Source organism: Ursus arctos, unplaced genomic scaffold (genome assembly GCF_023065955.2).
Source record: "Ursus arctos isolate Adak ecotype North America unplaced genomic scaffold, UrsArc2.0 scaffold_17, whole genome shotgun sequence".
In the NCBI taxonomy this organism is placed as follows: Eukaryota; Metazoa; Chordata; class Mammalia; order Carnivora; family Ursidae; genus Ursus; species Ursus arctos.
This window is the reverse complement of record NW_026622841.1, coordinates 55,566,064-55,589,957: the sequence shown is the minus strand read 5'-3', so window position 1 is coordinate 55,589,957 and position 23,894 is coordinate 55,566,064. Positions and strand designations below refer to the sequence as shown.

Sequence of the window (23,894 nt, the reverse complement as noted above, 5' to 3'; positions counted from 1 at the left end):
GAAAGGACGGACTGCGTCGATCCCTATCGCTTCCATTGGGGTGAGCCTTGTGTCATGAGGGAGGGCCTCTAAGCCAAGAGCAGCGGCGCAGTTAAAAAAATAAAAGAGAGGAAAAAGGAAAAAGAAACAAGGAAATAAAAGAAAACTTAAAAAAAAAAAAAAAAAAAAAAGAAACCCAACCAATAGAAAGGATTTGGTTGACACTTGAGGCTTTAGTACAATGCAGGTTTGAAATCATAACCAAGCAGCCGTGAGCAGAATGAGTTCAAGTGCAGCAATGCCAGCGAGAAGGAGGAAGAGCAAAACGGAGCAGGGAGGCAGAGCCAGGAGCCCCCTTACCTGCAGGTCCGGGACCAGCTCCTTCCCCAGGTTCCCGACGGGGGAGTCCCGGGACACGGAGGTCACAGTGGAGAGAAAGCTGGACGACTCCGTGAGGTGGGGCAAGGGGGACAGGCCTTCCAGGCGCTCCCTCAGGCCGTCCCCGATTCGGTTCACCTGCTCCAGGAAGGCCTGCAGCTCCTTCCTAAAAGCCTTCATCCTCGAGTTGATGGTCCCCAGCAGCGGGGGCTCCTTCTTGTCCCCCTCACCCGTCTCCCCTGCCCCCTGGACGTCAGGCCCCGGCGAGGCCTCGCCACTGCCCTGTAACCCCACATCGTCACCGAAGCCGGCGGTGTCCGTGATGAGGCGCTCCACGGTCCGCTCGAGCCGCTCAGCCTCGTGCTTTATGTTTGCCAAGCACTCAGTGTCCTCCCTGGCCCGCAAGAGCTCGGCCGGACACAGCTCGCTCGCTTCCGAAGGCTTTCCGCTGCCAAAGCCCGACGTCTTCTCGAACATATCCTCTGAGTCGCTCTCGCCACCAATCGGGCCCTCCCGCTTGGGCTGGGGCTGGCGGCCTTCCTCCCCGTCGCTCTCCTTCTTGCCCTGGTCGCTGTCCGCGTCGCTGTCCCGGGGGCTTGGGGCGCGCAGGCCCAGGTGGGCGGCCAGGTCATAGCGCTGCACGTTGGACAGCAGCACCCGGTTCTCGTACTGTAGCTTCAGCACCTTCCCGCTCAGCTCGCTGATCTGCAGCCGTGCGGACTTGAGCTCCTCCTGCAGAGGGGCCCCGCTGCCCACGCCCTTGCCCGCACCTTCCGCCAGCCACCCCGGCTCCGGCCGGGGCTCGAACTTGAACTTGCTCAGCTCATGGGTCAGCTGCCGGTTGTGGTCTTCGATCTCAGATATGGACCTCCGGAGCAGCTCCGCCTCCTCCTCCACGAACTGCAGGTGCCGCCGCAGCTCAGTCGAGGACTCCAGGGAGTCGCCGAAGGGTGAGGTAGGAATGCTTGCCATGTGGTCCCGGCCTGTCGCCTCTCGCTCATATTGGACCCGCAGGTCCTCCATCTCCGCTTTGAGGCCTCGGTTCTCCACCTCCAGCTCCACGATCTTCCGGCCCAAGATGTTGGCCTCTTCTTCCACCAACTTCAGCCGCAGCTTCAGCTCGGCCTCCCTGGTGCTGGGCGGCCCACCTGCTTCCCCGGTGGGGAGAGGGCTGTCCACGTCTCCATAGAGGGCCTTGTACTTCTGGAGCTCCTGTTCCAGCTCATCCTTCTCCCTCCCCAGCTTGGCCATCTTTTTACGCATCAGGGAGCCTTCCTCTTTGGCAAACTGAAGCTGGCACTTCAAATCGGCACTGTCATCCTGCCAGGAGAGAACAGCCCGGGAGAAGGGTTATTTGAAAATACCACATGTTCGTGTTTTTGATGATTTCCCTTGCACCTCGCCCCCAGCACACACACAAACACAAAACAATGATCTTTCTGTCAGTGTGTTGAGTTACAGGTAGAAAGAGCCAAGACAATGCCGAGGTGAGCGCAGGCCTTCACGGAGCAGACACTGCAAAGGCCTATGGTCTGTGGCTTTGTCACAGAAACCAAAGAAACCAAACAATTCATTTGGGAAAAACATGCACGTGGAATCCATCCTACAGGTGATGAGCACAAAGGACATGGAATGAAATGAGACCCAGTGCCTGTTAGCAACGCGGCGGCCCCGCATTACTTTGAGGGTCCAATCTGACTAATCACCAGCACCAGTGAGAGGTGCCAGAACCCCTCACGCAGCCTGGTATAGCAGACAGACTTCGGAAGCTAGTGCTACCTGTTGCGACTCACTGCCTCCAGTGTGGACCTCCCTCATCTAAAGCGGCCAGCAGCCCACAGGTATTACCAGGATGGGGAGGCCCCAGTCAGAGTCTGGCATTGCACTGATCTGCTGAAATCCTGAGACACAGCAGTTCGCCTCTACTCCTCCCCTGGTCTCCCCGCCCCCAGCGTATCACAAGGATGACATGAGGACAAGGACATGGGATGACACGCAGCAGGGGGCTTTGGAAGCCAAGGTGCGGAGTAATTACCATGCTCTTGCAGTTAGGATGAATTGTTATCACAGACCTAACACCTGGGTTACTCAGAACCTTTCACCAGGCAAGGGTAACAGAGCCTTTGCTTCTGCACTCCTTTTACTTGCTGTAACGCAGCAGGAAATGAAACTCAAAAACCCAAGGCCGGAGTGAAGTGTTTCAAAACCAGAGATGGTTCTCACTGGAGGACTCTGGAGGGTCACCGAAGCCGACTCTTAGCTACTAAAAGCCCACACTGCGTGGCTGAGGTCCTGGAGGTGTGTTTTGGATGATTTGGAAAGTTGACTGTGCGTTCCCAGGGCAGATCTCAATGCATGGGAACTGCATGAACCCCGACGTGGGCCTGCACAAACGTTCTGTTAGTCCCATTCACTGAATGGGAAAAATGACCGATTTCAGGAATCATTCTCTCTGATTGGCTATCACGCGTTTCAAAAGGCTGTTGTGGGGACAAAGACTTAGGCAAAGGCTTCCCCATCACCCAGAGAGACTCAACAACATGGTTCATGGTAGCTGTACCCCACCAGCCCCAGGGGAGGGAGGGCATCAAACCAGTCTCTGGAACAAGTCAACCCTTTGGGGGAGAATGAACTTTCAGATCATTGTTTGTGCTCAAATGGTCTAGCGGAGTAAGAGGCAGCATTCACGCTCAGAGAACAGGGCTCATTCTCTGCCATGTTCTTGCCGTACACTCAGCATTGGGGAGCAAGATACAGAAATACCCACCTGGGTGCCTCCCAACTGTCCTCCTTCTACCCTGCCTCGATCCCTCCTCCTGCACCCCAAACCCATGGAAGGAAAAAAAAATGATGTGACAGGGAAGACTCAAGGAAGAATCTAAGGCCGACTATGAGTCAGTGCCGTGAGGCTAAAAGACATATTGTATATAATCCTAAGACTATGGGAAAACATGCTTGTTTGTGGACTCGTTCATTCTTTCAGTGAACACTGAGAATCCACTATGCACCAGAAACTGGCACGTTACTTTTAAATGACCCCAGTTTCTTAAAACTTTCAAAAACAGCTCAAAAGCATCCTTTCAGTTATTTGATAAACATAGATCTGCAAGAAGCGTACGCATCCAAATACACAGAGCGAGGGCTCTGCAGTTCACATGAAGGGACGGAGTTTAAATAAGCAAACATACATACCAATGGAGACAGACTGTCGACACTGTGAATGGATTAGTTTGGGAGTAAAAAGCCTAGGATGGGAGACAGCGAGGTGCCCTCAGCCCCAACATTCCACCTGATAGCCAGCATGTATCCTTTGTCCAAAATCACTTAAATGATCCTGTCTCCATCTTGAAGCCCAGAAATCCACCTTTGAACCCGAGGATAGCAGCTGATTTCGTGGAAGAGAATGTCGCCAGCCCCAAGGGAATGCCACCCTCTGTCCACCTGGAGCCTGGGCGGACCCAGGAATGGGCAGGACCACCTGCTATGACCAATGCCCCACCCCCACTTCCATGGAAACCTTTCGCTCCTGAGCTCCTGGTAGGTGGAGGCCAGGCTGGACACGGCGGGGGGGGGGGGGGGGGGGGACAAGGGCCAGCATTATCTGCATAACTCAGGAGGTTTTGGTCTCAGACGAAGATCTGGGAGTCTCAGGTGATCTTCCCTGAGGGTCTTCCCGCAAAAGTTGAACTAAGAAACTGAGGAAAGGGGTAGGATCTCTGAGAGGCCCTTGGAACCCCAACCTTCCCCAATGGTTCTAAAACGCTCAGCTCTAAGTGCTTAGGGTAGACAATCCCAAAGAGGCCTCACATCACCTTGATTTCTAGAAACCTTAAACCTCACATCCCCTCTCCCCTGTCCACCACTCCCCACATGTCTGACTAAAACCAGAACTGTTCTCCTCGGTCTCTTGAACGTAGACCCCAGTCCATTAAAGAAGCAAGATTCTATGACACATCCTAAGGAGGGTCCAATTCATAGATTACCTGAGGATTGAGAAAGTATCCAAAGAGTCTTCTTGTTCCTTAAAAACAGAAACTACACATACACCAGGAATTCGAACACGATTCAAGCATGCTGTCATTTCTACTCAACACCCATGCACGACACCAGACCTGCCACCAATGCTAAAGCAGTTTTCCAAGAAAGACAATCTCTGGAGCCAAGGGAGTGTGTGCATTTAGCGAAAGGGTCAGACTTGCTCACTGTGGTCCAGGCAGCTGGAGCTGGGCGCTGCGCCTGCTGGGGCCTGGGGGCGGGAGACAGGAGGCCCAGGGAGCCAGGCTCAGCCTGTTCTTGGGGCAGGGAGCCACTCCTTCTCATAAGATGGGGAGTCGCAGCCTTAGCCAGAGCAGCAGGAGGCTGGATCCCCATCTTATCTTGTAACCACACACTTTCTAAAACCCTGCCAAAATTCCAGGGGAGGGGGTCTAGGCTGAGTCCTAAGCTGAAGGCTATCAAGCTCTGGTTTCAAGAGATCATCAGATAGGTCCGGGAATGCAGGATGAAAGCAGAAGGTCCAGTCAGACTTTCCACACCACATGGGTCCTGTCGCAGGCAGAGAAGGCAAGCACAATACAGAGGGGAGGACACACATGGGACCACCACCACCACCACCACCACCACCAGCCGGAAAGGCCTTGTCAAGCAGCAAAAATATATCGCTCTGGGTATATATTCTTTGGCTTGCAAGTCTGACGTCTAGCCAGCACCCCAAGCGCTGACTACTCGCGTTCCTACCTTGCGCCAGGGTGCCGGTTTCCTTTGAGTTTTGGCTGTAGACCTGCAGTTTCCAAGGCGCTCGGTTCCACCGCTCTGCTGGACAGAATACTCCTTTCTCAATGATACCGCAGGCGGAGGGGAACGGAACACATTCCCGGTGCCCGGAGTAGTTCTCAGACACTCCCGAGAGGCAGTGGCGGCTGATCTCAGCCCGAGCTACCCCGGGGTGAATGCAGCGCCGTGCCGCTCATTCCGTAACGGGGAAGTGGTTCCCCTTCCAAGGGAGATCTGCCCTGCTCAAGAGCCAGGAAGCTGAGACATACTCGAAGCCCAGGAGGGTCCAAGCCCCCAGCACAGGGACTGCAGATTTTAATGTCCCCGTCATTAGTGGATACCAAAGTGAGACGAGGGGTGGAGCGAGGGCAGAGGAGAAAGGTTAATCTTGGGCATTCCTGCTGTTCCCATGGCCCAGTCCTCCTTGAAGGATATTCTGGGCATCAGCGCGGTTGACTAATGGCACAAAAAAGCAGATCGAGGGTGGAGTTCACGGGGCAGGCTGGCGGAGCGCTCAGTTACCCGGACTTCTTGCGCCTCTCTAATTACTACTTGCTCTGAGAGCTCGGGGAGCTGATACCCCACTCCTGCCTTTGTTCGCTCCAATACCTAATACCAGCAGCATTTATTTTTTCAAAAAAAAAAAAAAAGAAGAAGAAGAAAGGCATCCAGTAAAGCAAGTGTTCAGAAGAGCTCAAGCAGTACCGCAGAACACAACCTGTGTGCTCGGAAAGGGCGGTGCTTATACCATCTCCCGGCGGAACGCTTCTCGTTCAGTTAGGACAGTTTAGGATACTGTTCAGTTTGCACATTAAAAAAAAGACCACGAAAACAACCCAACACTGAGAACGACGCCTTATGAAGCACCCAACACCACGGGAACTGTACTATTTCACTGTGTGAATGACTTTGCAGGCAGAATACGTTTCACCAGGAGGAAGTATTGCCAGAGAGCCCTCAATTACACCAAATTCTGTTTTGCAGAGTCTGTTTATTCTTGTCTTTCTCGAAGAAGCCACCAGCTTGTCAGTGCGAGAAACAAAACAGAAGAGCTGGTGGTTTAGAGCAAACATTTTCACCCCACTGGAGGTTTGAATGAGTCCCCATTTTTTGGGCAGGTAGTGTTTCTTTGACTATTTTAAAGGCAATGCTAATGCTTTTGAGAAAATTCAGAGCGAGGTGATTCCCCTCGAGGAACTGTAACATGAGAAGGATCCCTCTGCTTACCTGGTTAAAGGTTTTCTTTTCTTTGTACGTTTCCCGGCTGCCTCTTCTTTTCAGGGAACTCTGAAACAGATCCAAGGGACATTTGGTTACGGAGGGGTCACATGCAGGAGCCGGCACCAGGCTCACACCGTACCCCGCTGGTAGGGGACACACACAACAGATGGAGGCTCTTCTTTTTTCCACTGGAATGAAGGAACCACTTAGAGTCAATGTTTAAATGCTGTTGAATAAGCATCACAAGGTCTCTGGACCCTCATCATTGTATTTGGAGTAATCCTCAATTGTTCAGTTTAATGAGAAGGGAGGGTGATTTGGATAATTTGTAATAGTGGGGGGAAGACAGGAGAAAGGTAGGCAGTTTTGGAAACAGGTAATTTTTCTGGAGCTGCCTTACCTTCCTAATTATGTTTTGTTGGGGCAAATACCAAACTTAATTGGTGTTTCCTGAGCGCCTACGGGTAAATGGCCAGATAACACAGTGGGAAGGAAGGGAGAGAAAGGTGGCCTGTGTTTATGGAGAAAACCTAATCTAGGTTGCAACACAGCCCTCTTCAATTCAGGACTATACCTACATCTTCAAGGTCTTGAAAGTCCCTAAGTTATTCATGCGACGTGGCCTTGGCCGTGTCCTTCAGTGGGCTGGGTCCCTGCCTAGTTTTACGTAAGGTGCAGTGTGCCTCTGCCTGCTATCAGCAAGAAATGTGTCTGAGATACAAACAGGAATATAAATAAAAGGGCCAGGGCTGTCTGAAATGGAATAGCAGGGAGTCAAGGCGGTCCCTGCTGAAGTAAAGTATGAAGACTGAGAGAACTGGCCAGAAGATTGAGAAGCATCCTAGGGGGACACAAAGGGATGTACAACCTGAAAAGATCAACAGAATCCTGAGATAAGCCAGGAGAAGGGGGTTTGGAAAGTGAAAAGACTTGCCGGCTCTCATTCAGAGCCCAGCAAGCCTGTGAGTGGGAAGGGGTTCTCCCTGACGGCTGCTCCCTGCCTTCCACAGCCTTGCCCTACACGAGGCACCAGGCACAGACCTGGAACCTTGGACCCTCTGGGAGTTCATCTCAAGGGGGCTCAGAGCCTCTCTGCTCAATCATTGCTGCAACCCCCAGCCCCCTACCCCCGCCCAAAGAGCCTTGGGGAGGAGGCTCACACAGGTCACTTACAGCAGGGTCAGACCTATGGTAATGAACTCGGTTCTGTTTACATTCAAGTGCCTCACTCACCGAAGGCCAGGGAGTGCCATTTACTGGAGGAATTTTGGGGTTATGAAACAATTAAAATTCCAGCTGCCCCTTAGCTGCTAGGAGGCCAGAGGCCTGGAGAAAAAACAGTAATTGGGAGAGGGCGAGAAGGTTACAGAATCAGCATGGAGTGTGGGTGCTCCCGCGTCAGCCAGGGTGGGGTGTGTGGCAGCTGATTGCTGAACCCCTGCTGCAGAAGCAGCTTTGTGTCCTTCAGCCTTTTTGGTAAAAGCAGGGTCAAACTAGAAAGAGAACCAGCCTCTTCCAACAGGTTGTGTTAAGCCTGTCTTAAGAAGGGCTTGAGATTCACCGCCCAGAGTCTGTAGGTTTCCCAAGATTCTTCATGCTGCGGTGAAGGAGTTTCTTTGATTTGAATGAGCTGAACGAGATGAACACTTCTGATGATTAACTACAGAGAAGAGTTACAATAAAGAAGCAGGGAGAGAACCCGCTCCCAAGGAAGGCTTCAGCCTATGGGATTTAATTCTGGGACCGAGGTCAGTGCGAGCCTGCCCTCTGCGAGCCACCCTGCGCTGCGCCACGTTCTCCCAGTGAGTCAAAGCACATCTGCACACCCGAAAGGAAACTATCTGGAAGTGAGATGAAAGCTACAAGTGGAGACAGAAGAATTACAGTGGGGGAGGAGGGACCTGGGTGACCTCCTCTGACCTGCCTGATGTGTCTTTCCCTTGCTGAGCCCTGAGGACAACTGCCTCGGAGTCCTGTGATCCTTCTAGTGAATCACGGAACAGGCAGGGGGCCGTGGGATCCCCTACACAGATCCCAGGCACAGTGACAACTACAGTGAAAAACAACACAAAGATTAAAGTTAACCAGAAATTGGCAGGACCTCTATGAAAAAAACCACACAATTTTGGTGCCAGACATCAAGGAATGCCTGATGCTATACACGAAAAGTATTTATGAGTGTGTATACACACACACACACACATATACTCACATACACAAATGCTATTTGTGTATATGTGAGGGACGTAAGAATATGGAAAGATGTGACAAAATGACTCAAGAATTCATCTCGAACAGGGGCTGGCAAACTAAGGCCTTCAGGACAAATCACCCCACAGCCTGTTTTACAAATGAGCTTCCCTGGAGCACAGCCTTGTGGATTACTGACTTCTTACTTCTACTTTGCACTACAGAAGCAGAGCTGAGCGGCCGTGACAATGGCCTGCAGGGCCTGCAACGTTTACTATCTGGCCCTTTCCAGAAAGTTTGCTGACCTCTGACCTAGAAAAATAAATTGGTAAAAACAGCCAAGAACACTTGGAAGAGGAAGAATAATGACAGTAGGCTTGCACTATGAGGTGTAGAAATACAATATAATGGTTTAGTGCTGGTACAGAAATAGATAAATGGAACAAAACAGAAAGCTCAGAAATAAATTTGAGACTATATGAGATTTTTAACAATTATTACAGGTAACATCTGAAAAGCGGGGGAAAGAAAGTGCTATTTGATATATGTTGGAGGAACAACTGGCTAGCACAGGAAAAAAAAAAAAGCAAGACCAATACCAGGTATCAAAAAAAAAAAAAAAACCCAGATGAGTTAAAAATCTAGATGTAAGAAATCATAAAGGAACTAGAAAGAAAAGCGATGAATTTCTGTTTGTTTTTGGGGCACAGCCTTTATAAACATAGAAACAAGCCAAAACATCCAAGGAAAAGACTAATCAAGTGGATTGCTAAGATTTTAAATTTTTATGTATAAAAAACATTTACAGTATTAAAAAGCAAATGACAGTAATATTACTCAGTGATCAAAAAGAACGATTTCTCAACATTTGCTGCAACATGGACGGCACTGGAGGAGATAATGCTAAGTGAAATAAGTCAAGCAGAGAAAGACAATTATATGGTTTCTCTCATCTATGGAACATAAGAACTAGGAAGATCGGTAGGAGAAGAAAGGGAAGAAGAAAGGGGGGGGGTAAACAGAAGGGGGAATGAAGCAAGAGAGACTATGGACTCAGAGAAACAAACTGAGGGCTTCAGAGGGGAGGGGGTGGGGGAATGGGATAGACTGGTGATGGGTAGTAAGGAGGGCACATATTGCATGGTGCACTGGGTGTTATACACAACTAATGAATCATGGAACTTTACATCAAAAACTAGGGATGTACTGTATGGTGACTAATATAATAAAAAATACTATTAAAAAAAAAGCAAATGACAAAATGGAAAAAACGATTTTTCTAGCACAAGGCAGACAAAAGAGTAATATTTTGCAAGCAATAGGAAAACCACTTTAATTAAAAAATAAATGGCCAACAAACACATGATTACCAGCAATTGAAATAAATACCCTTTTTACACTGAGAGGTTTACAGACCAAAAGCTGTATGACACCCAGCGTTAGCAAGTGTCCACGGAGGCGGGCACTTCCATCCAGATCAGGGAGAGTGGGGACTCCCACCACATTACAGGTGAGCAGCCGAGCCAGGCACATGCATACATTGTGAGCCAGGAATTCCACCTCTGGGAAGAGTTGACCAAGTCCCCATGACGAAGATGGCCGTCCCTCACCCAGTGTTAATCCAGTATCTACTACGTGGCCTTGTCTGAGCAACAGAGTAACAAGTCTTTATGTTTAAGGAGCTTACATGAGAGTGTGGAGAGTCAGACAATAAGAAAGGAAACAACAAGAACAAAATAATTTCTGCTGGCCCAAGGAAACATGCAGAGATACTGAGGGAAGATTTATGGTAAGAATGCTGATCACAGTACCTTTTATAATAATGAGTAAGTACTGTGGAGGGGTTAAAATTATGCTTTTGAAGAATAATACTTAAAGATTCAGGAAATACAACACTAAAAAAATACAGGCTGCAAACATCACATACTTTGTGATTTACATCTAATAAAATATAAATATACATATGCCTTACATACATTATGTTAGAAAAGCAGATGGAGAAACAAATATCGAGTGTTATTAGTGTTTATCCTTGGGGTGCCTGGGTGGCTCAGTCTGTTAAGTGTCTGCCTTTGGTTCAGGTCATGATCCCAGGGTCCTGGGATCGAGCCCCGAATCGGGCTTCCTGCTCAGCGGGAAGCCTGCTTCTCCCCCTCCCTCTGCCTGCTGCTCCCCCTGCTTGTGCTTTCTCTCTAGCGATCTCTCTCTCTGTGTCAAATAAATAAATAAAATCTTAAAATAGTGTTCATTCTCAGATGACAGAATTATGAGTGATTTTCATTTTCTTTTTTGTGGCTTTTTATAGTCTCCAAATTACCTACAGTGAATACTATTTCCTTTACAATTAAAAATAAAAGAGGAAATTATTAAAGAGGTCAGAGAAAAGAGGCCATCACTGATCTGCTTTGTAGGATTGCAGTGGTGTTTTTTATCAGAAATTATTTGCCAGCTTCTTGGATCTCTTTTTGTAAGCTGACATTGTTTTTATTAGTTTGGAGCTTCAGATATAACTTATATATGTATAATCGATATGTCCCTTGTTTTAAAAGACCAGGAAGCCCCCCTGAGGAGTGAGGGAACCTGTCAGGGGCCCCACTGTACTGCAGGTCCCCGGCGTCTGGCTCCCTCACTGACTGCCATGCGGTCACAAGCCCCCAGCCTGGGGTACGGTGTCTTTCCAGGCTCACCTGCTGCGAGTCTCATCCAAGGCAGAGAGCTGAGTGCTTTGGGTATACTGGCCAAGGGACTCTGGGTGTAGGATGATTTGTGTGCACGTGATTCATGGCCAGTTCATTTCTCTAGATGATTCAGAGATCCAGTGGAGAATCTCTTCCAAGAAACAATAAGAAAAAGAGGAAAATGTTGACCATCAAATAAACTGAACCCAGAATGGGGGACTTGCCTGCTGATTCATTCTATTCTTTCTTTTTAGTCTGGCCAACTGCCAAATCAACTCCAAATTCCTATTGAAAGGGAAAAAATTGAGTTTCTAATTCCAAATTGAATCCATCTAAGGCTGATGCGTTTGCTGAGTATCGAAAATGATTAAATAAAATATGAAGTTAGGCAATTATTTGGACTTTCAAGTCCTTTCTTAATGTTTCCTATTTTAAGTCAGCCAGTTTCTTCCAGGCAATTTCAGAAAAAACGAACAAGCTCTCAATTGCTAAAGTGTTTCAGAGACAGACTTTGGGCTTAAAATTTAGATTGGTAATAAAAAGAAACAAAAATTAGGATGCTGTGAATCATGAGTGAGGATGGGAAGAGGCTACGGGTGTAGGCAGATGACTTTCAGAATTCTTACAGCCCTCCCTCCCTTCCTTTATGGGGGGAGGGGCAGAGGGAGAGGGAGAGAGAGAATCTCAAGCAGACTCCTATTGAGCGTGGAGCCCCACATGGGGCTCGATCCCACGACCGTGAGACCATGACCTGAGCCAAAATCAAGAGTCAGATGCTCAACGGACTGAGCCCCCCAGGTGCCCCACTAAACTCTTTCTGTATGCATCTGATCTAATCTCATCCTCACAAAAGCCCTGAGAGGCGTACATTATTATCACTGATTAACAGACGAGAAAACACAGTCAGAAGTTAGGTGATGTTTCAAGGTGCCCCAAGCTCAGATGGGGCTCCAACCTGAGCCTGACTTCACCCCCTCGTTCACAGTCACAGCCCTGAGACCCTCGAGCTGCCCTCTGTGCCTCTGACAGCCCAATCTGCCAACTTGGGCTGCTTTTCTTTTTGTTTTCTTGAGGTCTTTGAGCCCCAAATTGCTGAGTCTTCTCCTACAGTGAGTTTCTCCTTTCTCTAGCAAAGAGCACAAAGAACTATGACCGGAACGGCTGCAAGTTGCTACGCTCACGAGGTACCTTATGGCCATGAAATATTTGTTGGCGCTGGTGGTTTCTGAGGATCTGAGGCTGCAGACAGCACAGGTCCTTATATGGAAAAGACAGAAACTACTATCAGAGGACAAAATACCACAAAGTAAGTGAGGAGGAGAAGAGACTATATTGAGACGCTCTGGCTGAAGAAAGGTACAGCCATAAAAGTCAGAGCTGGTTCGGATCCCAGCACCCAAGGTGAAGAAGGAGAAGGCCAGAGGGACAACAGCCTGGCCACGAGTCACACTGTCCAGGCTGCGAGGCCCCCCTGGGAGGGACGGAAACCACCAGCACACCCAGGCTGCCCTACCAAACTCTACTTTCTCTTGGGAAGAGAACACGGTGATAAAAGGGACAGGTTGCTGCTTGTGCACATTTGGGGAACGTGACACATATTTGCTTTGCAGTAGGGGGCTCGCTGATGCATTTTAAGCCCCAGAGACATTTATCTTGAGGCCTAGTAATTGGAAAATTGTGGCTAAAACATACTACAACACAGTAGTCTCAGCCAAACACAAAATAAAACTGGAGGTGATTAAGTAAGAGTGTGAATTATCATTACTATGCAAACAGAAAAATGGAAAATCATGACCATCACAAGACCAAAATCATGATGGTACAAAAAATAAAGTGTCCTTCCCCCAAGCTATAGGAATTCCCAGCGTGCACACACACACAGGCACTCAGCAACACCCCCAAGTAGAACATGAAATATTGAATTAGAATCTATATTTTGGAAACTTCTACGGACTCACTTAGTAGGTGACAAATAAGTGACCCTTAGGCGTGCATAAAAGTTGAAAATCTATAAACATGTATGCTATTTGCCAATCAGAACTGAAGATAAGGTTTGTGTCTTATTAATAATAATCTGTTCCTGGCTCCCTCTGGTCTGGAAAAGCACATACTAGTCCACTGAGAGAGGCAGATTATTTCCCAGTCGAACAAAATAATACAAAAAAGTTAGAGGTACTTTGAAAAACAAAGCTGGGGCACCTGGCTGACTCAGTCGTACAGCATGTGACCCTTGATCTTGGCGTCCTGAGTTTGAGCCCCACACTGGGTGTAGAGCTTATTTTTATTGTTATTTATTTTTTAATATATTTTATTTATTTATTTATTTGTCAGAGAGAGAGCACAAGCAGGAGGAGTGTCAGGCAGAGGGAGAAGCAGGCTCCCTGCTGAGCAGGGAGCCCAACGCAGGACTCGATCCCAGGACCCTGAGATCATGACCTGAGCCGAAGGCAGATGCTTAACTGACTGAGCCACCCAGGCGTCCCTATAGCTTATTTTTAAAAAAGAAAAGCCCAAAAATACAAACAAATGATATATTAAAATGTTGCCCCCTTTTCAGAGAAATTAATCACTCATTTTTTTTCAGGTGCCTGTAACATAAGAAAATATTTAGTACTCTCAAACAAAAGAGCACATGAAAAAGTTCTGAATTACTTGTGGTATATTTCATAATAATCAGCCATAACACCCTTTGGACCTTGTAAATTGACTCTGAGTAATGTTCTAAATAATAGAGTATGTTATTATACTATTAAAATTTATGCATACGTTTGTCAAAACTCAGTGAATATAAATTTCAGATCTGTGCATTTCAATATACATAAATTAACTCAAAAAAAGTATAAGTAAAAATTAAGTTCTGGTTAATGTATATTTAAGGAAAGTGAATTGGTGCCTACGTTTTCAAATGTGTCAAAAAAATAAGATGGGTTAATAAATAGATGGCTAGATAAATATATGATAAATCAAGTATTGTAAAATGTTAATGCAGAATTTAGATTGTGAGTAAACAGGTGTTCACTATAAAATTCTTTAAGCTTCACTTCATGTTTGAAAATTTCCATAGTGTTGGAAAAAAACCATTATGCACATAAATTCCCAAATTCACTGAAAACAGTTGATATAATATTGTATAGCCATTAAAAATTATAATTACTAAAAATTTTTAATAACATGAGTTTTTCACAAAATGCCAATCTTTGAGATGTAAGATAAAAACATAAATTTAGTTATCTCATCAAGATTAAATACTTTTGTCTTTGAAATATTTAGAAGCAAATACACTAAAATGCTAACAGATCTTAGCAATGGGAAGCAGCATTATGGGTGACTTCATGTTTTTCTTTATAGATTTTTAAAAAATGTTTCTCTAACAATCAAAATGATTATATATTACTTTTTCAAATCAGAAAAATCCTTATATTTTAAGGATAAGAGAATGGACCCATAATGCAAACACACCCACTGTTTAAACCTGCTACTGTGTTGCTTCGGCCCGGTTCCCCCTGCAAGCAAGGCACAAGAGTGATGGACCTTCAGCCCGCAAGGGAGACAGAAAGGAAAGTAAGCTAAGGGATTAGCCCCCAGGCAGGATTAGCTCAGTGCTGCTGGAGATCATCAAATATATTTCACACAGAGTTTGACAAAGGAGGGCCTAATGGACATCTGGGGATAGCAAATGGATCTGCGATTCTAATCACCTCCCCAGCTGAAGGCTTTCTCTTGGAGGGGCTCCCTGACCAGGGGGAGGCTGACTTGCTGACCCGTGTCTGTCCTGGAGCCCTGTTATCTGGAGGCACTGCTCTGCTCCATTAATCATCTACCAAAGGCTCTGAAATCTGGAAAGCATCCCTGGCTAGCGTTCTGCATAAAGCCAGTCCTGCCCCTTTGGTAAATCGTCTGCAATTCTCATCTCCAAACCAGAGCACCTTGGAGCTCCACCTCTAACACCAAGCCAGACTCTTCAGTGATCGAAGGGGAGAGTGAAGATGTTTGCCCCCACGGTTTCGTGACTCCTATGGAGCTGAAGCTCTATTCCCTGTTAGTCTGCACCACTGTTTGGGGGACGGCAGGGAATTCAATCAGGCAAGACAGTCACTGAGCTTCGGGGTGAGGGGCAGGATGCTACTTGCTCTTGCAGCATGGGAAACCCCTCGGGGCCCAGGAGCTGTTGGGACGCTGTTGGAAGGGGCTGGCCACCCCTGCCTTTGAGGTGGGCCAGCCAGTGAGCACAGGGAAAGAAACGTGCTTCCAGCAGAATGTACCGCAGGAAGAACAGAACATCACGGCAGGAACACGGGCCCCGGGCTGAGGACAGGTACAGAGCAGAGTGGACGGAAGGCCTGGGTCAGAACAGCACTCTGGAAGAATGCAGACAACCCTGGGTTCCAGGGATGAAGAGCAAGGAAGCCAGTTTTGTCACCTGTGGTGCTGTCTTCTGTGAACACGCGGGAAAGAAGCTAGATGCCCAAACCATGCGTATTTCTGCCGGCACATCGTATCCGTGAGACGGAACACGTAGACAGTGCTTAAAACACAGTCAGCCGCCAGGCAGGTGTACCCACTGCAGCCCCTCAGCAGTCAAAGCAGAGCGGCCACCGTAAGAGCCACTGTCACCTGCAAAGGCCTCACTTCAGCCCACCAGGCCCCAGGCTCTGCCAGTGACGGTGGCCGTGTCACAGAGCCCAAGGGCAAACGTGCTCTTTATTTGGACCCGCAACAGCCTTTTGTTAGGATGGCTCCTCCCCGGCTGTATGTAAAGCCATCTGTGCAATCAAGCCAGAGCCTGACGGCTTCTGAGTTGTTGGAGGACAGAGGCCTCACCGGGACCCGCAGGCTCGTCTCTGATGCAGCTGCGGGGCCACGGCCGGCCGGGAAGATCACTCCCGTCTGACAAGGCTGCGTGCCGGCTGAGCCCTCGCCTGTCCCAGGGGGAGAGCCGATGTCCCTGGGCCCTCCAGCCTCCAGACCCTCGGATTCTCCTCTTCAGCAAAATCAGCCCCCCATGGCAGCCTGGGCTGGGAAGCGTGAGGAGGAGGAGGGGGACCACCCAGGCCCACAGCACCTCGTCTCTCGCACTCTCCAGGACGGACAGCACGCATGATGCAGCCAAGGATGTGCGTGTGGCAGGGGACGCCTCACTTTGGGGTGTTCTCCCTGAAAGGCAGGGACGACCTCGGGCTGAGGTGTCTTTGCTGTGCCCAACAGCCCTCTGTTCAGACATCTCTGGCCCCTCGGGTTCACCAGAGCGAGTTCGTGCGCTTGGTGGGATGGCGCCATGTTTCCATCCTCCTCACACCACCAAACCTTTCGCAGGTTTCCAGAAGGAGAGCCACAGCCAGGTGCCGCCCCTCCGCCCCCGCCGGCTCGGCTCCCGCCTTGCTGAGGCGCGCACGCCTGGCCAGCGCCACACGTCGACTGGGGCAGCCGCGGTGCTTCCGAAAATTAGCGGGCGCTCACAGAAAGAGTCCTCTGGAGGTCTGAGTAGCAAGCAGCCTGCAAACTGGAAAATGCCAGTGGACAGGCCTTTCTTCATCCCGGAGATGTCCACGGACTTTTTCTGTGGGCCACTCAGCTCACACTTCCACAGGGTTTTGAGCACTCGTCTCTGGACTGCACTAATTCACTCTGACTCTCCTTTTAGGCATTTTATTCCTTCCTTTACTGTCTGAGAGCTCTCAGAGTTAAATGCGTAATTTCAACTGTTTTTTTAAGTAGGCTCTATACCCAGCATGGAGCCCAAGGTGGGGCTTGAACTCACGACCCTGAGATCATGACCCTGAGATCATGACCTAAGCTGAGATCCAGAGTCGGGTGCTTAACCGGCTGAGCCACCCAGGCACCCCCCCACTCAATTGGCTTTAAAAAGTTTTCATACTATGGCTTTAGAGAAACTTCATAAATTTGAATACTTTTTTGTATTCCAAAATTGGTCCACATCTTCATGAATTTTTAGTTTTCTAACAAGCATATGAAAACATGTAAGTTATGTGTGTAAAAGGGAAAAGTGGGTGAAGACCATGGGCATTCATGTCCAAATCCAGGCATATCACTTGTAGTCTGTGACCCTCGGTTAGTTCCTTGAGCGCCTGGTATCCCAATTTCCTTATTTAAAGTGGTAATAATATTAATACCTATTTTATATAAAGGTTTCTTATAAATGAAATAATATGCTTAATAAGTGATTGCCATAGCCATGCAAAGCAAACATTAGCTAACCAATTATGATTCTTTTCTTGATTAATATTTTCAGATGCTAATCAACTTTTTTTCCCCCAAAAGTAGAGAGCAAAAACCATTATTATTCATTCCGGCTTTCTTCTATCGCAGCAAAACCAATGGTCACAAAAATGCCTTTTTCACTCTACAGCAGAAGTGTGTGTTTGCACTGTCAACTTTTTCAACTGTGTGGTTTCCATGTATTCTTTTTTTGCATCTGTAATAGAAATTGGCTATTTTAGAACTTTAAACTCATTTCACAGGTCACCTAAAATCTTGCTATTGTCTGTTACCAAGTCACAGAGGAAATTTTAACTTAGAAAGAAATTCTCTCTCACACTGAGTGGATGTTACTGCCATCATTTCAGGGAGGGGAGTAGGTCAGATTTTCCACAATGCACTTACGTGTGCCAAGAGCCACTGGCAAAGATACGTAGGATGAGTCAAACCATGAGGAGAAAAATGAGGACACGTGCTCTCCCTCACCATCAGATCTTATCAGAGCCTAAATCTCATGGGGAGGCACTCCTCTTCGTGCCTGACAAGGTTTTTCTTTGACATATTAACATAAAGTGAATAATAAGGCTGAGGGAGATGGGCTGAACCAAGGGGTACGGGAGAGCATGGAGCAGGGGACAGGGAAATCAAGAGACGGACAGATCACGAAAGCTCTTCCACGGGGCCCCTGCGTGGCTCAGTCAGTTAACTGTCTGCCTTGGGCTCAGGTCATGATCCCAGAGTCCTGGGATCGAACCCCGAGCCCCATCTTGGGCTCACCGCTCAGTGGGGAGCCTGCTTCTCCCTCTCCTCCCCACCTATGCTCTCTCATTATCTCTGTCTCTCTCAAATAAATAAATTTTTAAAAAATCTTTAAAAAAGGGGGTGATGCCCCGGTGGTTCAGTCAGTTAAGCATGTGCCTTCAGCTCAGGTCATGATCCCAGGGTCCAGGGATCGAGCCCCCCATCGGGCTCTCTGCTCAGCGGAGAGCCTGCTTCTCCCTCTCCCTGCTGCTCTCCCTGCTTGTGCTCTCTCTCTTTCTGTCAAATAAATTTTAAAAAATCTTAAAAAAAAATCTTAAAAAAAAAGAAGAAAGACACTGATAACGCGAAGGAGGTATGCGTGGAAGCTGAAATGTAAGGGAGCACAGAAACGGTGGTGGCGATGACGGGCAGGGCAGACACAGCCTTCAAGGCTTTCTGTGCACCCCCCCTCCTGTGTCTCCCTCTTTTCTCAAGCTCACCTCCCCTTCTCGCCTGTCTCCAGAGCCTCAGATCTAGTGTCTGTTACCCACACGTGGAGGGTCCCCACTTGGGACCCTTCCGTCACACCCTGTACCCCACCTGCTGATACCTTCTCATTCCTTCATTTTGGCTGCTTCTGCTATTGCTCCAGTCTCCGGCCCTTCGGCGGGGGGGAGGGCCCCACAGCCCCTTCATCTGTCCGCAAGAATGGAAGCCATGTGCTTTTCATCGGCCCCTCCCTCCTTACCCCACATCCTCTGCACATAATCACCTGCATTTGCCCTTCTCTCCTGCAGCTAAGACTAGATCACCAGGGCCATTGTGTTGGAAGGCTCCTTGGTGGTGATGCCCCCCTCTTCAAGCCATGCTTAACTAATTAGCAAGGTTTTCTTGGGGTGGGGAGCATGGTGGTACCTCCATCCTGTTTACATGTCCCTTGTGCGGTTGCCGGGTGGCTGCCTCGGGCTCGTGGACCACACGCTTGGTGTCTGCGGCACCCACGGGCACGAGGGCAGACTTCACTACCCAGAGTGCACAACACAGCACCAGGGGCTGGTTTTCATGGCAGCAAGTGGATGCCACTCATTGATGTGGCCTGTCACCTTCTCTTTGAGAATCTCAACCTCCAGAAAAATACCTTTTAAAAACACCAATTATCAGAGACGCAAGTGGATACTTGCACAGTAATGTTTACTGCAACATTATTCACAACAGCTAAACCATGCAAGCCATCCAGGTGCCCAGATGAATGGATAAGCAAAATACGTGGTGATCCTCCAGTGGGATATCATTCAGCCATAAAAAGGAAGGACATTCTGATACACGGATGAATCCTGAAAACGTGGTAGGTGAAATAAGTCAGACAAAAAAAAAGAAAAATATTGCACAATTCCACTTATATGGGATACCTAGATTAGGCAAATTCATAGAGACAGAAAGTAGAAGAGAAGTTACCAGGGGCTGGGTGAGGAAGGAACGAGGCGTTAGCGTTTTAATGGATGCAGAGTTTCTGTTTGGGATGACAGAAAGTTCTAGAAATAGTGGTGAATGTCTCCAATGCCACTGAACTATACACTTAAGAAGGATAAAAATGGTAAATTTTATGTTATATACATTTCAGCATAGAAAAAAAAAAAGAAAGAAAACCAAAACACCTCTATCTAAAATAGTTTAAGAGCCATTGCAAAGCCTTCTAAACAAACCTCTAGCTATGGATCGCTACAGCTTATATTTTGGGTGTCACTATAAGATCTTGTGATTTATTTCATTTTCCATGTGTACAATACTATAGACTCTCTCTCTCCTTTTATGGCTTAAGAAGCTAAGATTCACTAGTACTGTTTTTAATCTGTAAAATACACATTCAGATGGATTCAAACTGCTTATGAATGTTTAGAAGGCAGCTTTTAAACAGTGACCAAAGCTTTAAAGCAAGTTTTTTTCTCCAGAGCCTTGCTTTTTTTAAACAATGGCACATTTTAAAATTGTATTTTATTATATCACCAAAGGTAGCTTTTCCTCTATTGATATTTTAAGTCCATACATTTTAACCAACTACTACATGCAGGCTCTCTTCATAAGAAATACATAATTTCTCTGTGGTCATAACTTATTTGTGGAAAAAAAATTCTCAAATTTACCAGAAAATTTGGACTTTTTTCATAGAGGTATCAAATCTTAAAACTGGTTGGAAGCAATGCTACCTTATCCTTATTAACCCCTGTGTCAACTGAGAGGTCAGGTCCCTGACACTTGTTTTTTGGTGGGTCAGCAGGACAAATGTGGCGACGTGACAAGACACCTAGCAAAGGACCGCCATCCAGAATGTCAGGTAGCTTAGCAAACTCGCTGCTTGCCTTCTGTATCTAATAACTTGTTTCACTAGAGCCAAACACCTTCTATTCATGGTCTGTCCTCCTCACAACACCTCTGTGAGGTGGCTGTTATTATTCGCATTTCATATGTGAGGGAAAGTAACTCACCCACCACCACAGGTGGGACTTGAACCCAGGCTCTCCACAGAGCTGAGCTGCCTCTCCGATGAGGGAGCTCAGAAGCAAAGGGGTCAGGGCCCCTGGCAGGCCTCTCACCTCCATGTGACTGTGCTCACGTTCCAGGTGGACCAGAAGAGTATGCAACAAAAAACAGGGCTGTGCCCTTGATATTTTGGGGGCTCCAAAGGGGGCAAGGTGGTGGCTAAGCACTCCTTGCCCCACTAGAGTGACTTCACGTTTATCTGTTCTTCGTAATGAGAGCAGAGCTGGCCTCTGAAGAGTCGGAGGCCCTACAAGCATGAGCCCTTCAGGGCCCCCTGCAGAAGCCAGAATCCCAAACACGCTACCGTCCTCTCAATCGGGACGCCCGCAGCTCACCGCTGTCTCCCACTCTGCCCTCCTCAAGCCTGGGCACCCTACAGACCCAAGTCTAGTGTTCTCTGGGTTAGTGGTGGGCACAAAACACCTCTTATAACAATAGTTTGTCATTTATGGACACTATGCTCTTCTCTAGAAATTTATACCACCAATTATGCTTCTCTAAAAATTCTAGGTTTGAGAGGACGACCTTCTTTTAACAAGGGACTCACCATGGAGTTCTGCTTCTTAAACCTCCTTTCTTCCCAGGAGACTGTTTCCACATTGGGACACATGAGAACCTTTTCAACTCCCCCATTAGAAGGGTCGCAGAGGGTCCTGGGGGTGAGGGGAAGCAGTCTCATGTGAATTAAGAGCACAGAAAGAACAGGAGAAAGAACCCTTTCTCCTGTGCATTCTTCGTGGCATGGAAGAAATCACAAGTAACTCTTGAACCTCAAGGAGTCTATTTCCAGCAGTCTTCAAGGTCAACAGTATTCTTTCAGAATTCCTCCTGATCTTGGCTCCGCAGTACAGCCAGAGACTAGCTAGGGCCTAAGGATGGGCACAGTGCTGAGCTCCAGGAAGAATCCTGAAAACACGTCACAATTTTCTTCTGCCTGGAGAAGCAGCGGCATTCACTTTTAGAGCTTTGACCACACAGATGCACTTTACAGAAGGCTTGTCAGACGCTATCGATGAGTCTAAAATAATTTGTGTGTGTGATCTACTTAAGTGTTTGCACTCAAAGGCAATTTTCCTCCGAAAGGGATCCTAAATGCAGAATTACAAAACAATAACAGTGCCCCTTGACATACTCCCCCCCGCCCCGTCCCTTTTAACCTTTTATTCTTCTGTTCCTCTATGCTTACTATCCTGGACTGGTATTCCGGAGGAGGCATTTCAACTGTACTGTACTGTCTACGATAAACGGAGAAAAAGACGAGGAGTCTTTGAGAGAAATCTACAAGGTTGGTATATTCTTTTTTTTTTTTTTAAAGATTTTATTTATTTATTTGACAGAGATAGAGACAGCCAGCGAGAGAGGGAACACAAGCAGGGGGAGTGGGAGAGGAAGAAGCAGGCTCCCAGCGGAGGATCCTGATGTGGGACTCGATCCCAGAACGCCGGGATCACGCCCTGAGCCGAAGGCAGACGCCTAACCACTGTGCCACCCAGGCGCCCTAAGGTTGGTATATTCTACCTTCTTCATCTGTTTTGAACCCGGCATCTGGTTTCCCCAGCTATCGGCGCAATCTGCAATAATAGAATTTTGTTTCCCCAGGCCACTTATCGTTGTCTACCTATTGTGTGATCACAAGCACCTACTAGCCAAGAATTCACGATTCACTGAGGTCCCCTGGCTCTTGAGAGGTGAACGAGTGCCTACGTACATAATAAGCATTAACAATTTTCAGAAAAACTTCAACAGCACAAAGTAACACACTCATAGCTCAAGTAAGACCAGACTTCTACAGACTCATCAAGTCATATGTGCTTAATTAGTATCCTGAGGCAGAGTGCCGAGTTCATCACAGAGGAGATTAATCAACCTGAAAAAGTTATCCATTGTCTTTACTCCAGATCCTACAGATTAAGAAAAACCCAGGTGATGGGCACTGCTGTCATGTGTATCTTCACCAAGAAAATGGGAAGCGAGCCACAGTTAGATAACTGGAAAAGTCTCTCTGGTGTTGTTTGGCCTCATTCTTGAGGAAAGGATTAGCAGAGTGCTACCATCTAGATTATGAATTGCTATTGAAAAAACTTCCTTTTATCTTTCTTGGATAAAAAGCTGACAAACCAATCTTTACCCTTGTTTAGCCAATTCCATAGTTATAAAACCAGTTAAAGAAAGAATATCTCTGTCGAATGAACGTGTACATTTTATTAATACCAAAACAGTAAAAGTAGGAAATGATAGTATTTACAGTAAAAACATACTCCTTTTAAAGAACTATGACACTTTTTCAGACTCCCTGTATTAGGAGACAATATTCCACTGAGATACTGTGATGTATGATAAATATATATTTGGTCTTCATTGGTATTTGCTCTTTCTGGTACAGACCTTGGAATTTCCTAAATGATAAGAACCATAAAGATGTGTTGATATTCATAATAAACCCCTGTCAACCACACCTGAGCTTATGTTAATGAGGTGACTTTTGAAAAGCTCCTAGAACATCTAGGGGATCTTAGATGGGGGCTGACCACCAGAAAAACCAACTATGTAATAAGAGAACTTTCAGTCCCATCCTCAGACCTCCAGGAAGGACAGAAGGGCTGGAGATGGCCAGTGATTTAGTCCATCGTGTCTATATAAGAAACCTCCATAAAAACCCAAAAGAATGGGGTTTGGAAAGCTTCCATAAGATCTGGGGAAAGTGGTGTGCCCAGAGAGCAGGGAAGCTCCTCGCCCTTCCCATGCACCTCACCTATGATGTACTGGCTAGTCCTGAAGCATGTCTTCTTGTAATAAACCAATAATCTAGTAAATAAGACGTTTCTCTGAGTTCTGTGAGACGCTCTAGCAAATTAATCAAACTTAAGGAGGGCACTGAGGTTGGAACCTCTGATCCACAGCTGAGTGGTCAGAAGCACAGGTGACTACCTGGCCTAGTGATGGCATCTGGAGTGTGGAGGGGTGGGGAGAGCAGTCTTGTAGGACTGAGCCCCTAACCTGTGGGATCTGACGCTACCTCAGTCAGAATTGAGTTAACTGCTTGGTGGTATGGGGAAAAACCCCACATATCAGAATTGGTGTCAGAATCAAATCCTCACAAATCACTTCAAAAATGCAAATGACCTCTTTTTACTAAATGTGTATCTCCAAACATACCTTTATGTCCTGCAACAGTTTGTG

At 47.3% G+C, this 23,894-nt stretch overlaps 1 protein-coding gene across 3 annotated transcripts in view; it reads right to left on the bottom strand.

The window, feature by feature from the left end:
- The window catches only part of MTCL1 (microtubule crosslinking factor 1), a 120,493-nt gene that overhangs the window by 43,795 nt on the left and 52,804 nt on the right, over window positions 1–23,894 (bottom strand). For 2 of the 3 annotated variants that reach the window (XM_044382846.3, XM_057313238.1), the window contains exons 4-5: window positions 6,358–6,417; window positions 340–1,677 (exon numbers count right to left, since the gene is read on the bottom strand). In XM_044382846.3, the coding sequence (XP_044238781.3) occupies window positions 340–1,677; window positions 6,358–6,417 (1,398 nt within the window). Of the gene's footprint in view, window positions 1–339; window positions 1,678–5,094; window positions 5,170–6,357; window positions 6,418–23,894 lie in introns of all 3 variants that reach the window. The other variant, XM_057313237.1, reaches the window with a different exon arrangement.